Below are 17,801 nucleotides of genomic sequence, written 5' to 3'. Positions count from 1 at the left end.
ATAAAAGTATTATAACATAATCTTGCAATTTTGCCACCATAATGTGCAATAGATTTTATCTAAAATGGGAGTAATTATTTTCAGCCTTACAAGCAAAAAGAAGCCTATTGTCATAGGTAATTACATACTGTACACCCTAGAGAGTGGCTATTGTGGCTATTAATCATTACTCATTCAGCATAAATCATTGCATTGATCAAGACACAAGATACATTGTGTGTCCCATTCAGATTGAATTACCTTTACAGCGTAAAACATATTTGTTTTTTAAAATCCATGGGAAACTGCCCCGTATGAAAGAGTAATGGTAAGGCCTAGTTCCTAGGCCTTACCACTCCATTTTGGAGACTCCATCCTACCACTCCATTTTGCAGACCTCTACTGAAACCACTTAAGAAAAGATTTGACATGTGTTTACTGTTCTATCTTTTATCGTTGATATGTGTTTCGTAATGTCTGTTACGCGACATTTCGCCGAAAAATGGTAGGAGGCATGTGGTTCTGTGGGAGTTGSTTTCCCATTGCATGCATGAAGAGGTCTCTTACCATTTAGTGAGTGTTGCTCACAAGGGAGAAGTTTTGTTTTGAGTGATATTAAGGCAAATTCAAAATGATTTCATACTTGTTGACAACATCCTTATGCTTTGTTGAGTAAGTCTGAACATAGTTTWTTCAACCCTCCTTGTTTTCTTTTATTAACTGACTTTGTCCATGAATGAGGGTTGTTTGTGGATAATCGAACCAGAGCACCAAAATAGAATTGGCAGGATCTTTTCTGCTTGATATTGCTGTGGAAAGTGTAGTCTGCCACGGTGTTCTCAACAGACAGGGCCAGGACCCTGAAGTGGGCTGGGAGGTATGAGGAAGTAGGTCAGGAGCATATGAGAGGGACTTACATAACCATTGTTGTTTTTTTATAGAGGAGATTGTGGAGAGAGAACTTTTGTCCGGTATATATTCGACTATCAGACATTGTTTTCTATTCAAGTGGATACAGCCTTTGGCTGACACTAACCAACAACAATCCTTGCTACTGTAGCATTGCGATTTCTTTTCAGTTGCAATGCTGAAGTTGCATTTCTGTGCTTTACCTTGGAAAAACTTACTGTAGTCCTTAGAGATGTGACGGTAGCTTTATTCTAGGTATGCATATATCACGCAGATAAAACGGGAAACTTATTTTCAACACACATAAAATATCCATGAAAACCTTTTGCCTGATTTATTATTGTTATTATTTTATTCAACATCACATTCTCTGTTTTCCAGAACAAAATCCCAGGAATTGGCTTCCTGAAGATCCATGCTCCCTGGGATGTGCTCTGTCGGGAGGCAGAATTCATGAAGCTCAAGATGCCCACCAAAAAGGTATGGCCTACCTTTAGATGGATCACTGGTCAGTTTCTATGGGGGGGCAACACCCGCTCAGCCCAGTCGAAGCTCTTCTCTCTCTTAGCACCCCAATGGTGGAACAAGCTTCCCCTTAAAGTCAGGACAGCGAAGTCCCTGCAAAACTTCCGAAAACATCTACAACTCTTTTTGAAGAGTATCTTAAATAACTCTCACAGTGTCACGATGCCACCCTCCCCACCCCAAAAAAAGTAAAAAAGGGACTTTTTCTACTAGCACTGACGTTGCTGATAAACACATTGTTGAGGGAACATGTCCTTGATACGATTGTGATGGGTTGTTGTCTCACCTAGCTATCATAAGATGAATGCACTAAATGTAAGTCGCTCTGGATAAGAGCGTCTGCTAATTGACAAAAAATGTTTTTTTTTTAAATAAGAATAATGTAACTGATAACCTTTCATGCACTCATTTCTAAACATGTCTTCTTCCTGTTTTCCCTTTCCCTTCAGGTGTACGAAGTCAAACAGGGAGGTAATGTGGTGGAGAGGATCAATCTGTTCATCCACAAAGTGACTGCGCCACTTCATCCTAAAGTGGAGCCAAATAGACCCCAAAATGTGAAGCATCTTTCCCACCCGTTCTCCCGGGAAAAGCAGCACCTGTGAGTATAGTAGTAGCACTGAGACCTGTGGCATGGGTTCAGAGGTGTAGGCTCATCATTGAACATTAAGCACGTTCTGACAAGTGATCAATGATGCAGAGCTCAAAGGTTAATGGGTCTACTTCCAGTACTCTGCATGTGAGAAATTCAAAGTGGCCTGAAATGTTTGTAATGCAATAGGAAAGAAATGTATTTGCAATTCAAGACATGGGTACAATGCAAGAGTATAGCTATTGAAATTATTACAGTACTGGTTGTGGCTTATTAACACTATAACCGCTAAAGCAGTCATTTTGACTGCTCATGAGTTTAAAACAATTATTACTCTGCCCTTTTTTAAGTTTTGCCGCCTCAGTCCTTGACTTTTCCTAAATAAGTACATATAACACACTGCCGTTGTTAGAATCTCAATAGGACAAACAGAACTGGAGTTACAACCAGTTTTATGAGGACATGCCATTTTAAAAAATATATATAATTGGGGGGGGAGTACACAGTGAGAGCGTGCGTAATTTACAATGGCAAGACGACCAAGATGAACGGATGCACATGTTGCGTTAGCGATGCTACGAGTTCCGATTGAAAACAACTCAGATGGRGGGAAGAAATTAAACATGACATCTCTGATTATTCTTCTGATTCTAAGCCTCKGCATGAATAACCTACACCTTCTAGAGTTAAGAGCAAAAAAAGCCAGAATGGTGGGCACTGTGTAGGTCCCCCCGCCAGTGAGACAGGAGAGCGGAAAGAATGGCACCATTTAGATAGAACAAGCCGATGACATTTGCTACATGGCGATTATCAACTCAAAATGTCATTACGGGGTAAGGAGACACTGCCTGGGATCTGTCGGTTGAGCTGAAAGCGTTCATTTTAATCCTGTATGTCCATGAAGCATTCGGTGGAAAGAGTGTGTATATGGAGAGCTTCTGGTCAGACTTGTATGGGATACTTTTATTTGGATAAAACATGTCACGGGATCGCTTCAGATTTTGATAACGAAGTAACAAACACATTTGCCATGGTATCCAACGTATAAATAACGGACTATTTTTCACTGCTGTCATATCGACACTTCTTATAATGCCATTATTGCTTATGTGCTGATTTTCACTATTTATTAAGCACAATTGGGCTTATAATGATGTTTAGGCTACTGATGTTTTCGTCATTAGACTGCGTGTCTTGCTGACTGCGCGCCTTGGTGGTTGGGCTATTATTATATTTTTTTGGGGGGGGCTCATTTATTAAAAAAATAAGCTGTTAGCGTGTTCAATGGACATACTGTATGCTTTCTGTTTCATAGCTGTAACAAAGGCACTCCACTAATAAAATTGAGGGAACACTTACATTTTTGTGTTTTTATTTAATAATTTTCTTTACATACTGTATAGCCTACAGTAACAGAATCTAATGAAAATGCAATAGTTATTTGAAATAAAATAAAGAGTATTCTGTTACGTTAGACCTTCATAAACACAATCAAATTATAACTTTTGCGATCGCATGTATGACATATTAATTACACTGTTAGTGTTGCAATAAAAATGACTGCTCATTAGCTTGAAGGGGAGTCCCACAAGGCCCAGTGGTTTTAATGTTAAAAGATTTTAATTAGTGAGCTGGATGCTTAATGTGTAGAAGATGTGATTATGTATGAATGATACTGGTTGCTACCTGTAATTATTAATCTCAGTAGGTGCATTTCCCCATAATGTGATCTGGCTGAGCTGAAGTAAATGGAATTTAAATTGTTCTTCTACCCGCAGTCTTCACCAGTCTTGAGCTCTTTGTCATTTTTGACATGGCTAATGGCCCCACTGTGCCTTGACAGTAATAATGTAGAGGTGCAATCAACCGGCACAAAATCACCAGGCACAAAACCAACGGATACAAAATCAACAGAAACAAAATCTGAACCAAGCTGTTGTTTGGAAGAGATCCACACTGCGATTCAATATTATTTTTAATCCGAGACTTATCCTCTGATGTTCCGGGAATAGTTCATCTGCGTTTGGATGTTAGAATATTATGTATTGTAAAAAGCACAATATTTGAATGTGTTTTGAGTGAGGCTAGTAAACAAGCTAGGTTTTATTCAAGAGAGTGGGCATAGAGGTTACAGGCTATTTTGAGCTCCTGTCTCTCAATGAACACTGTGTAGGCCAGGCTGCTGACTAACCCTAGCTACCAAGACATGTTGCAACCAGTATTATACCTGTAGCCACCCTGTATTGTATGTTTGGTCTAAATAATGACAATGTGTGTGACATCTTGGTCACAAAAAAAAAAAACATTGCTCTCCGCGTACCTACAAAACTAACATTCTTTCTCCTGGTTGAGTACATGGCTCTTTAAATAAACCGCTGACAGAAGGCTCCTCTGTATTAACAGGTTTGATCTCTCAGACAGAGATTCTTTCTTCGACAGCAAAACCAGGGCCTCAATAGTAAGTACTATAGATCTGCTTGAATGATGGGCAAGTCAATTAAAAGCCCTTCGCACCACAAGTAAATGTATGATTTGCTAATGTAATTTACTTTTCATTGGATTCTTTCTCAGTTAGCGTATGTTGCTCGCAGTGGAGATTGCTGTGAAGTTTGAAAACAACTTGTCCATCAATGCATTTAGAGTTGTTCATTAATGGCCAGGAGCTGAGGTCAATTTCTTAACACATTCATGGCACAAGACAGGATTTCTGCCCTATTTGGATGTGATTCTTACCTGAGATCATCTTAATACATTGCAGAAGTATTTTTGTGTTTATTTTCATGTTTTTTTTACCCATTTAGGTATATGAAGTGTTGAAACGTACAAGATGCACGAAAGCCAAATACACCATGGGTAAGCCATGTCCCCTATCTCTTAAGGATATTACAATGAATTTGGATCCTTTAGGGGTGTAAATGACATCTGTCTTATCTTTCCAGACAGCACTACATGTAGTATGCTGTAGTAGAATATTATTGCTATTGTGTGCCTTCTGTTTGATAGTAAATTTGATCTCTTGAAAATGACGTTTACAGGAATCACCAGTCTCCTTGGCAACGGTGTTTACACTGCTGCGTACCCTCTTCACGATGTGAGTATATTACCACACATATCAATACCCATGCGAAGCCAAGCACTCTGTGACCAGATATAATTCTGTCATTACTTGTCTTGCAGGGGGATGTTGACGGCAAGGGGGCGGAGGCCAATGACAGAAAGGTGAGACGAGCAAATCATCGGCCATGTCAATAAGCAATCAATGAAACTACAAACACATCCATTATTTGTGTCACTGTTAGCGATTATCATAAACCAGCGTCAGAGCATATTGAAAAGGTTAAAGCACAGAATTCAAACGCTTTCTAAACACAAGCCGTCAGCAACGTTGGAGAGGAAAAGCCCCCTTTGGCTTAGATAATAATTATACTGTATGTATTGAAAGTGTCACCACGGCAACAGGCTTAATCCCTTTTCACCATCCTCAAGCATTGTACGACAACCAGTCTGGTCGAATCTAAGCGATTAAAGCCCAGAGCAAAGTAAATCTAAAGCCTCAGAGAAATACTCAATTTCCAAGCTGCGATATGGCAGTGGTATGTTTTTTTCCCACTCATTTGGTGTAGTCCGTGCACAGAGCAAATTGAGTGCTCTGTCACAGAAATGACTTATGTCCTTGAGATGACGGCATGATTACATTTCAAAGGCTATGTCGTGATGAGTTGTTCCATGGTTTGTTGTTTTTCCAGTCCTGTGTTCTGTTACGCTAGGCTGGTCTATGATGAGTCACAAGCATCACTAATTTGTCTTGCAAAGTGGGAGCTCTGTTTGGGAACAGACAGGACCATTTGGCTGGAGGATAGTAACCTACTGAAGCTCTGTTCGGTGCTGTGCCATTGGGACTACTGTTCAGTGATGGCACTTCATTAGTGAAACCTCATGTATGACAGGCAGTGCAACATGAAACCAACAGTGAAATTCACTTATATTATTTAATGCAGATGCACGCTAGGGACTACTGAGGGGCAATATAAGTGTAATCTAAATAACATTTGATGCTCAAGGATGACCTTGACCTGTCAGACGACACAGACCACAGCACCTTGTCCCTACATGCTGATCCTGGGCCCAGTTGCATAAAACATCTTAAGTGTTTCCCTTAATTACGAAAGTCCAGAGAGGACATATGAATAAAAAGAATTCCCTCGTTATCGAGATCACAACTTATTTATCCCATGATCACGACATAACAGAAGGTGTTTTGTCGAGATCACGAGAAACTCTATAAATAGGAGTGGACGTAATGATGATAGATTGTCAGTATGGCTGGGCGGCAGAGCCCACAGTGGATCGGCGCATGCGTTTTTATTGATTGCTACACTAAGGGATCCTACATTTCATGTAAACATCATGCTTTCTGTTATGCTGGTGAATGAGGACCCAAAAGCGACGTAATAGTAACAGAGTCTTTATTCCAGTATRAAACAAATAATGATTCTCCTGGATATAATCAATGGTAAATCCAAAACAGGAAACTGAAATCCTCTCGTCAATAGAGAGGAACGACTGGAGACGTGACCACAGACTGCAGGTCGCTTCAGGAAGGCACTGGCCGTAGCGGACATAGACACCTGCTCACACGCAGCATCTGAAGAAGGCAAAGAACACGACAGGGCGGAACAAGGACACAGGAACAGCAAACATCAAACAAGAATCCGACAAGGACAGAAGCGGAAAACAGAGGGAGAAATAGGGACTCTAATCAGAGGGCAAAAATAGGGGACAGGTGTGAAAGAGTAAATGAGGTCGTTAGGAGAATGAGAAACAGCTGGGAGCAGGAACGGAACGATAGAGAGAGAGAGCGGGAGAGGGAGAGGAGGGAGGAGAAGAGAGAGAGAGAGAAAGAGGGAAAGAACCTAATAAGACCAGCAGAGGGAAGCACAGGGACAAGACATGATCAAAGACAAAACATGACAGTACCCCCACTCACCGAGCGCTCCCTGGCGCACTCGAGGAGGAACCCTGGCGGCAACGAAGGAAATCATCAATCAACGAACGGTAGCCAACGTCCCGAGATGGAACCAAACTCCTCTCCTCAGGACCGTAACCCTCCCAATCCACTAAGTACTGGTGACACGTCCCCGAGAAGCCATGTCCATGATCTTCCGTACCTTTGTAAATAGGAGCGCCCTCGACAAGGACGGGGGGGGGGGGAAGACGAACGGGGGCGCGAAGAAAAGGCTTGACACAGGAGAATGGAAGACAGGGTGGACGCGACGAAGATGTTGCGGAAGAAGCAGTCGCACAGCGACAGGATTGACGACCTGAGAGACACGGAACGGACCAATGAACCGCGGAGTCAACTTGCGAGAAGCTGTCGTAAGGGGAAGGTTACGAGTGGAAAGCCACACTCTCTGACCGCGACAATACCTAGGACTCTTAATCCTACGTTTATTGGCGGCTTCTACAGTCTGCGCCCTGTAACGGCAAAGTGCAGACCTGACCCTCCTCCAGGTGCGCTCACAACGTTGGACAAAAGCCTGAGCGGAGGGAACGCTGGACTCGGCGAGCTGGGACGAGAAAAGAGGAGGCTGGTACCCAAGACTACTCTGAAACGGAGATAGACCGGTAGCAACGAAGGAAGCGAGTTGTGAGCGTACTCAGCCCAGGGGAGCTGTTCTGCCCAAAGCGCAGGGTTTCGAAACGAAAGGCTGCGTATATGCGACCAATCGACTGATTGGCCCTTTCTGCTTGACCGTTAGACTGGGGATGAAACCCGGAAGAGAGACTGACGGAAGCACCAATCAAACGACAGAACTCCCTCCAAACTGTGACGTGAATTGCGGACCTCTGTCTGAAACGGCGTCTAACGGGAGGCCATGAATTCTGAAACACATTCTCAATGATGATTTGTGCCGTCTCCTTAGCGGAGGAAGCTTAGCGAGGGGAATGAAATGTGCCGCCTTAGAGACATATCGATAACCGTAAGAATCACAGTTCCCCGCAGACGAAGGCAGACCGGTAATAAAGTCTAAGGCGATGTGAGACAATGGTCGAGAAGGAATGGGAAGCGGTCTGAGACGACCGGCAGGAGAGAGTTACCTGACTTAGTCTGCGCGCAGTCCGAACAAGCAGCCACGAAACGACGCGTGTCCCGCTCCTGAGTAGGCCACCAAAACCGCTGGCGAATAGAAGCAAGCGTACCCCGAACGCCAGGGTGGCCAGCTACCTTGGCAGAGTGAGCCCACTGAAGAACAGCCAGACGAGTAGAGACAGGAACGAACAGAAGGTTACTAGGACAAGCGCGCGGCGACGCAGTGTGAGTGAGTGCTTGCTTTACCTGTCTCTCAATTCCCCAGACAGTCAACCCGACAACACGCCCTTCAGGGAGAATCCCTCGGGGTCGGTAGAAGCCACAGAAGAACTAAAGAGACGGGATAAGGCATCAGGCTTGGTGTTCTTATTTCCCGGGCGATAGGAAATCACGAACTCGAACGAGCGAAAAACAACGCCCAACGAGCTTGACGTGCATTAAGTCGTTTGGCAGAACGGATGTACTCAAGGTTCTTATGGTCAGTCCAAGACAAAAGGGACGGTCGCCCCTCCAACCACTGTCGCCATTCGCCTATGGCTAAGCGGATGGCGAGCAGTTCGGGTTACCCACATCATAGTTGCGCCTCCGATGGCGACAGGCCGATGAGAAAAGTAAGCGCAAGGATGGACCTTATCGTCAGAGTGGAAGCGCTGAGACAGAATGGCTCCCACGCCCACCTCTGAAGCGTCAACCTCGACAATGAATTGTTTAGTGACGTCAGGAGTAACAAGGATAGGGCGGATGTAAAACGCTTCTTGAGGAGATCAAAAGCTCCCTGGGCGGAACCGGACACTTAAAGCAAGTCTTGACAGAAGTCAGAGCTGTGAGAGGGGCAGCCACTTGACCGAAATTACGAATGAAACGCCGATAGAAATTAGCGAAACCGAGAAAGCGCTGCAACTCGACACGTGACTTAGGGACGGGCCAATCGCTGACAGCCTGGACCTTAGCGGGATCCATCTGAATGCCTTCAGCGGAAATAACAGAACCGAGAAATGTGACAGAAGAGACATGAAAGGCGCACTTCTCAGCCTTCACGTAGAGACAATTCTCTAAAAGGCGCTGGAGTACACGTCGAACGTGCTGAACATGAATCTCGAGTGACGGTGAAAAAATCAGGATATCGTCAAGGTACGAAAACAAAATGTTCAGCATGTCTCTCTCAGTACATCATTAACTAATGCCTGAAAGACAGCTGGAGCATTAGCGAGACCGAACGGCAAAGACCCGGTATTCAAATGCCCTAACGGAGTGTTAACGCCGTTTTCCACTCGTCCCCTCTCTGATGCGTACGAGATGGTAAGCGTTACGAAGGTCCAACTTAGTAAAGCACCTGGCTCCCTGCAAAATCTCGAAGGCTGACGACATAAGGGGAAGCGGATAACGATTCTTAACCGTTATGTCTTCAGCCCTCGATAATCCACGCAGGGGCGCAGAGTACCGTCCTTCTTCTAACAAAGAAAAATCCCGCTCCGGCGGGAGAGGAAAGAGGCACCACGGTACCGGCGTCGAGAGAAACAGACAGATAATCCTCGAGAGCCTTACGTTCGGGAGCCGACAGAGAGTATAGTCTACCCCGAGGGGGAGTGGTCCCCGGAAGGAGATCAATACAACAATCATACGACCGGTGAGAGGAAGGGAGCTGGCTCTGGACCGACTGAAGACCGTGCGCAGATCATGATATTCCTCCGGCACTCCTGTCAAATCACCAGGTTCCTCCTGAGTAGAGGGGACAGAAGACACAGGAGGGATAGCAGACATTAAACACTTCACATGACAAGAAACGTTCCAGGATAGGAAGAATTACTAGACCAATTATAGAAGGATTATGACATACTAGCCAGGGATGACCCAAAACAACAGGTGTAAAAGGTGAACGAAAAATCAAAAAGGAAATGGTCTCACTGTGGTTACCAGATACTGTGAGGGTTAAAGGTAGTGTCTCACATCTGATACTGGGGAGAAGACTACCATCTAAGGCGAACATGGGCGTGGGCTTCCCTAACTGTCTGAGAGGAATGTCATGTTTCCGAGCCCATGCTTCGTCCATAAAACAACCCTCAGCCCCAGAGTCTATCAAGGCACTGCAGGAAGCAGCCGAACCGGTCCAGCGTAGATGGACCGACAAGGTAGTACAGGATCTTGATGGAGAGACCTGAGTAGTAGCGCTCACCAGTAGCCCTCCGCTTACTGATGAGCTCTGGCTTTTACGGACATGACATGACAAAATGTCCAGCAGAACCGCAATAGAGGCAAAGGCGGTTGTGATTTCTCCGTTCCCTCTCCTTAGTCGAGATGCGAATACCTCCCAGCTGCATGGGCTCAGTCTCTGAGCCGGTGGGAGGAGATGGTTGAGATGCGGAGAGGGGAAACACCGTTAACGCGAGCTCTCTTCCACGAGCTCGGTGACGAAGATCTACCCGTCGTTCTATGCGGATGGCGAGTGCAATCAAAGAGTCCACGCTGGAAGGAACCTCCCGGGAGAGAACTTCATCCTTAACCTCAGCGTGGAGTCCCTCCAGAAAACGAGCGAGCAACGCCGGCTCGTTCCAGTCACTGGATGCAGCAAGAGTGGCGAAACTCTATAGAGTAATCCGTTATGGATCGATCACCTTGACATAGGGAAGCCAGGGCCCTGGAAGCCTCCTTCCCAAAAACTGAACCGATCAAAAACCCGGATCATCTCCTCTTTAAAGTTCTGATAATCGTTAGAACACTCAGCCCTTGCCTCCCAGATAGCTGTGCCCCACTCCCGAGCCCGACCAGTAAGGAGTGATATGACGTAAGCGATCCGAGCTCTCTCACTAGAGTACGTGTTGGGCTGGAGAGAGAACACAATATCACACTGGGTGAGAAAGAGCGACACTCAGTGGGCTGCCCAGAGTAACATGGTGGGTTATTAACCCTAGGTTCCGGAGACTCGGAAGACCAGGAAGTAGCTGGTGGCACGAGACGAAGACTCAGAAACTGTCCAGAGAGATCGGAGACCTGAGCGCCAGGGTCTCAACGGCATGACGAGCAGCAAAACATTCCTGCTCGTGGTCTGCCGAGCATTGCTCCTGGAACTCGACGGCAGTGTTGAGAGAATCCATAGTCGCGTGGTCCATCTTGGTCGGATTCTTCTGTTTGCTGGTGAATGAGGACCCAAAAGCGACGTAATAGTAACAGAGTCTTTATTCCAGTATTAAACAAATAATGATTCTCCTGGATATAATCAATGGTAAATCCAAAACAGGAAACTGAAATCCTCTCGTCAATAGAGAGGAACGACTGGAGACGGGACCACAGACTGCAGGTCGCTTCAGGAAGGCACTGGCCGTAGCGGACATAGACCACTGCTCACACGCAGCATCTGAAGAAGGCAAAGAAAACGACAGGGCGGAACAAGGACACGGAACAGCAAACATCAAACAAATCCGACAAGGACAGAAGCGGAAAAAGGAGGGAGAAATAGGGACTCTAATCAGAGGGCAAAATAGGGGACAGGTGTGAAAGAGTAAATTAGGTCGTTAGGAGAATGAGAAACAGCTGGGAGCAGGAACGGAACGATAGAGAGAGAGAGCGGGAGAGGGAGAGAGGGAGGAGGAGAGAGAGAGAGAGAAAGAGGGAAAGAACCTAATAAGACCAGCAGAGGGAAGCACAGGGACAAGACATGATCAAAGACAAAACATGACACTTTCATTTGTGTTTGGCGCTCATTATCAGTTTATAAGTTAGAATGTTAGCAAGCTAAATGTTCCTTACCTTGACCTAACAGCTTCTGAGCTCGTGGGGTATTTAAGCCCTGAATGATGCCTGACAGGTAGCACTGTTTCCAGGCCGAGTGCCACCCCAAAGACCACAGCCAATCGCATGCAAGCAACAACGCAGATAGCTTGGCTAGTCTTGTTAGCTAGCTAGTATCTCGGGCTCTGTAGTAGTCACATTATTATTATATATATWTTTTTTTTTACCCCCTTTTTCTCCCCAATTTCGATTTTGTCTCATCGCTGTAACTCCCCAACGGGCTCGTGAGGCGAAGGTCGAGTCATGCGTCCTCCCGCCAAACTGCTCTTCTTAACACCCGCCCACTTAACCCGGAAGCCAGCTGCACCAATGTGTCGGAGGAAACACCGTTCAACTGGCGACCGAGTTCAGGCTCCCGGCCCGCCACAACGAGTCGCTAGAGCATGATGAGCCAAGTAAAGCCCCCCCGGTCAAACCCTCCCCTAACCCGGACGACGCTGGGCCAATTGTGTGCCTCCCTATGGGACTTCCGATCACGGCCGGTTGTGACACAGCCCGGGATCGAACCCGGGTCCCCTAGGGAGGCCCAGTAACATTATTTCTGACACCTTTATCGGAATCCCACAGTTCTTACCTTTCTACGTAATGAGGGTAGTATACAAGATTATGCATAATTTATAAAATGCCACCAGAGGGGTTCAGAGTTTAACAGGTTAAGGGGGGTTCGTGGTAGTTTGAAGGCATGTACTGCAGAAATAGTATCTGGTTACCATGGAGACGGCCTGATTCACTGACTGAACATCTCATCAAAGAGATCGCATTTATTTTGTGAGCTAGCAAAATATAACTTAGCAGGTTGATGTTTTCCTATTGTAACCAGGGCAGATAAAAGCAACATTCACCTCCACAAATGCTGTTTACATTGATATCCACACTGAAGGAAGCAGTTAAGGGACTTCATAGGCACCTTTAACTTTTTTACTTAATTTAAGGGGGAATTCACCTTAAAATGTGTTCTGCACCTGATTCAAGTTAAGGAAACTTTAAGGGAAAAGATCAGGGGAAAATAAACTTAAGGAGTTTTATGCAACTGGCCCCTGGGCCTTAATGGCACTGATTTCTTTGGCAAAACTCTGCAAATATAGCATTGTGATGTCACGTGTGCTCCCTCTCCGGCCTCTAGGTCACCAGGCTGCTTGTTATGGCGCACACCTGTCACCATCGTTACGCGCACCTGCGTGTCGTCAGACTCACCTGGACTCCATCACTTCCCTGAATACCTTCCCTATACATGTCACTCCCTTTGGTTCCTTCCCCAGGTGTCATTGTTTCTGTTTCATGTCTGTGTGCTGTTAGTGTTTCTTGTTTTTGTATTATGTTCCGTTTATTTTATTAAAACACTCATTCTCTGAACTTGCTTCCCGACTCTCAGCGCACATCGTTACTAGTAACGGCTATGCATTATTTCATAAGGGCTTTGTAATGGGACTGACCTTTTCCTACCAGCATTGTTTAAATTAATAATTTGCATGATGAATTTCAATCATTTATGAGCCCAACCCGACTTTTCCTCTGTTCTATAATGAGACTCAGAAGTAAGATAAGAAGCTATATTAAATGTAGTCTTCCATCATGGTTTTGCCTCTCTAAGTATTGTTAAATTTAAGACGTTGTTTTACCCGTTATTGTCTCGTCAGATCTTGTATGAAGAATGGGCAAGCTACAGTGTCTTCTACAAGTACCAACCAATTGGGTTAATCAGGTGAGAGAATCCTGCTCTAAACTCTAAGACATGATAAGGCAGAGACTATATGCTWTACTGTATTGTAGCAATCAAAAAGACAAAGCATTATATCATTGGCTTGGCTTGAGTTAATGTTAGTTAATAATCACCATATCTGAACTGATTCCTGATGTATGTACTCAGTGCTGCTTTCCTTCCTCTCCTGCAGGAAGTACTTTGGGGAGAAGATTGGCCTGTACTTTGCCTGGCTGGGGGTTTACACCCAGATGCTGATCCCTGCTGCCATAGTGGGGGCCATAGTGTTCCTGTACGGCTGTGCCACTGTGGACAATGACATTCCCAGGTACAATGACATCTTACAACTACACCCACAACTACAGTTAAATCCACAACTACACTTACATGGTTAGATTTCGAACGGCATGGAAGCACACGTGATGGTTTATCAATAACCCAAGAGCTGCTGAACACAGTGCTGTAACAGTTACCTTGCACAGACATGCTGTGATTTGTTATTTGCTTTTCATTTTGAGTCTGTGCGTTCCTGGTGTCTTTTTCCCTGTATGTATCTATAAGCGACCCTACCTGTGTAGCGCCTTCTTACAGTCTGTTGGCCTGAGTTGAGAGACTCTGCCAGTTACCTTGGCCATAAACCAGTGCTCCTGTGGATTTTTCCACGACACAGTCTACCTAGAGCAGAACGATTGGGCGGCAGACCCACTTTATGATCACGTATCCCATCAGGACATTCCCTGGAGACCTATCCTCCTGTAGMTTTCTGCTCCAACCCCAGTTGTAACAAACCTGATTCAGCTTAATCAACCAGCTAACTATTAGAATCAGGTGCGCTAGATTAGGGCTGGAGTAAACCTGCAGTACGGTAGCTCTCCAGGGGCCTTGTTTGTCAACCATGCATACATTTCTCACTAGATTCTGGCGTCTGTGGACATTCCAGGATTTGCGTGCTCAACAAATTGTTGCATGCAACATATACACGTTTTCATTGATAATTCAGACCCATACTGTATTTCTGCGCTCATTAACGAGCGTTACAACCCCGCCTAGAAAACGCCCTCTATTCACCTTTTATGGTAACAAAAAAACACCCTAATTTGCTGTAGGATTTGGAGATGTTGAAACTGGACCATGACAGTTTATAAAAGAGAGAGCAATGGCAAAGTTGATCACATTTCTGTAAAGGTGTGGGCAGAATGTTTTTGCAGTAGTTTTTTTTCAAACAAAAAAAATTCATGCTGCCTATACCTAGTGCCAAACACTGGCCGCACATTCTACAAGATTGATTGTCTATTGACCAGTTTAAAAGTAAATGCTGCCTACAGCCAACACTTCTAATCAAAATACGAATTGCCGTTCAATGTTTTGTTCATCAGTACATGATTGTGTTTCTGTCTCCTACCTTGGTATAGGCTCTGCGATTAAACAGGCCATTTTGTTGCGCTCCTATTGCACAGCAATACTGTAGCCTACCCATACTGCCATAGGCTACCAGTCTATTTACTTTCGAGCATGATTGGCTATTAAATGAGCGATGGAATGGTAGCCTAATATTTGTTGTGTATCAGGAAATGCTGCTATGCCATCTTCTTACCAATGGCAAATGCATCCGTTTTATCATTAGACCTACGTTTTTATTAGCCTACTAGAATTACTGTTCATCAACCACCTCCATTTCCCAAAATGACAGTATTTGCTTGCAATACAGTTGATCAACGACTAGAAGTTGTGCGTACGCATGGTCTGAGATTTGCYTGGAGATATGCACACTTTCCCGTCAAGTTCAACATTTGATAAATACCAACCCTTTGCGGGAACTGGAGCACGCAAGGTTTAGTCTTTTTTTACATTCTATTACATTCTTTCATTCCTCGTTGCTTTTGGACTCTATAGCCTCTCAAACTGGTAATTTAGTTTATGCTGACCATTCTGGTTAGATCTCTTTTACTCAGGCTTTCCACTAACGTTCTTCTCCCACACGCAGCATGGAGATTTGTGATCCGAGAAACAACATCACCATGTGCCCACTGTGTGACCGCGCTTGCAGCTACTGGAAGCTGAAGACCGCATGCGGCACGGCCAGGGCCAGCCATCTTTTTGACAACCCGGCCACCGTCTTCTTCTCCATCTTCATGGCCCTCTGGGGTGAGCCGTCCCTCCCATGTTCTCTCCCTCATCTTCTGCCAATAAAACAATGCCATCTGCTACAGACCACGGGACCAGGCAGAGTCCTGCAGAGCAACCTGGTCTCAGAGCCACCTTACTTTCATTTATGACTTAAATAACAATCTGTCTTATGTGACCATACCAAATATAACATGTCATACTTATTTGAGTGTCCCGGATTTACATTCACTATGTTACGTCTAGTCTATGAGACCAGGAAGTGCAGGAGCCACGGGAGAAGAGTGTCAGTTGCCATTAGACAATCTTTTGAGTTAAAATTGTGATAATGGTTTGGATTGTAGGTTCCTATATTTGGAGGAGATAATATCGTAACTTGTTTGAGTTTCAGAGATGTTGATCTTTTTGACTATATTTATGAAGTATAAAGTATAAACCCTGATCCTTTGTCTTTCTCGTACTGTAGTCATTAAGCAGGGGTGGTTATAAAAAATATTACGGCAATTCTGATACTGTTCATTGCAAAATGCGATGATTTTGTCCAATTTGTCAGAAATACGCTGAGGGAAAAAGTTTGACATGTGGCTTGATTGAACCATATTATGCGGTAAATGTGCCGTGATTGGTTGAAATTGTGAGTCCTCTGTTATGCGGTGATCGCTCAGTTTTAATGACATATTACTGCAATGATTTGACTGTTTTATGTGGTAATAGTGCAGTAATTGGTCTAATTTGCAAGCCCTTGCATAATAGTTTCGAAAACAAAACCTTAGGCAGTAACTAGACCTAGGGTCTGATTTCAATGTTGGACTCTTTTGGCATAGAGCAGGGGCATTCAACCAGGGGTCCGTGGAGGTACTGCAGGGGGTCCACATTTTTTCCAAATGTATTGCTAGCACCAACAGAATAAAGGCATTTTGAATTACATACCTACAGTAGAAAATAGGACAATATCTTATTTCTAATGGTTTCAACTTTATTTCTCAACTCCTAATGTTGAGCAAATAACACTCATTGGAGCCAATTACACTAACTGGAGTATCTGACAGACTTTAAAAAATCACCTGCGAATAGGCTACAGTGTGGCTGCTGGTCAGCTTTCTTGACTTGGATATACATTGTTGCCAACACATGGCTAACCTTTGTCTAAACAGCTGCTCTTAGGAGTTCTGAGTTACCTTTCTAGCTTATGGGCTATGTTAGTTTACACTTTCTCTTCCAATTATGTCAAAATAATGAATATCTATCTACCAAATCTATACATTTTAATATATTGATTATTTCTCCTTGCCATATTATTATTATTTTTTGATAACGTATGATGGGGTTCCCTGGGCCTCCGGTTTGCCTGGGAGGGGATCCCTGGGCAAGAAAAGGTTGAATACCCCTGGCATAGAGGYACTTCAACATTGCCGACGTCAGTCAGTACACTTTAATAAAATATAAAATAGTAGCTAGCAAGATGGAGATCAGAGGTTATTTTTAATGAGTGCATTTCACAAGTGGCTAGTTTTACATCAATTACCTTTCTAAAACCACTGCAAAGGTTTTGCCTTCAAATGTTTGGTTTGAATCGCGACGTCCTGGCATGTCTGCCTCGTGATATGTTGGTCGAGTTTTCTGTCTGAATAGGACCCACCCTGGATAGAGTAGTGATGTAGGCAGAGATGTAGTTCCTCTATGCCAAAAGAGTCCATCATTGAAGCCAGACCCTGGTCACTGTTGCCTAGTGTCTGGTTTTCGAGACTGTGCATAATATGCTGGCTATTGTTGATTTTGCAAAAACTKATTTTGATCGCAAAATCTTGGAGGGATTGATTTTTAAGGATGGGTTGTGTTTTGTTTCCCAGCTACCATGTTCATGGAGCACTGGAAGAGAAGGCAAATGAGACTCAATTACATCTGGGATTTGACTGGCTTTGAAGAGGAAGAGGTGAGCCTATGCCCTTGTTTTGGACCTGTTTGGCCAATTTGGACATGAACGTCTAATACAATGAAAAAGGATTTCTCCTATTAATCATATTTTTTATGTTTTATATTATGGTGGTTCCTGAAGCAGGCGCACAAGGTTTGAAATTGATTTTATTTTTTTTTTT

At 44.3% G+C, this 17,801-nt stretch overlaps 1 protein-coding gene across 2 annotated transcripts in view; it reads left to right on the top strand.

The window, feature by feature from the left end:
- The window catches only part of LOC111974652 (anoctamin-1-like), a 57,631-nt gene that overhangs the window by 20,038 nt on the left and 19,792 nt on the right, over positions 1–17,801 (top strand). For both annotated transcript variants that reach the window (XM_070447265.1, XM_024002554.2), the window contains exons 4-13: positions 1,270–1,368; positions 1,863–2,014; positions 4,409–4,463; positions 4,807–4,858; positions 5,041–5,096; positions 5,183–5,224; positions 13,520–13,584; positions 13,775–13,909; positions 15,566–15,726; positions 17,556–17,638. In XM_070447265.1, the coding sequence (XP_070303366.1) occupies positions 1,270–1,368; positions 1,863–2,014; positions 4,409–4,463; positions 4,807–4,858; positions 5,041–5,096; positions 5,183–5,224; positions 13,520–13,584; positions 13,775–13,909; positions 15,566–15,726; positions 17,556–17,638 (900 nt within the window). The remainder of the gene's footprint in view (positions 1–1,269; positions 1,369–1,862; positions 2,015–4,408; positions 4,464–4,806; positions 4,859–5,040; positions 5,097–5,182; positions 5,225–13,519; positions 13,585–13,774; positions 13,910–15,565; positions 15,727–17,555; positions 17,639–17,801) is intronic.

Source organism: Salvelinus sp. IW2-2015, linkage group LG15, assembly GCF_002910315.2.
Source record: "Salvelinus sp. IW2-2015 linkage group LG15, ASM291031v2, whole genome shotgun sequence".
NCBI classification, from domain to species: domain Eukaryota; kingdom Metazoa; phylum Chordata; class Actinopteri; order Salmoniformes; family Salmonidae; genus Salvelinus; species Salvelinus sp. IW2-2015.
This window is presented reverse-complemented; position numbering and strand designations above follow the sequence as displayed.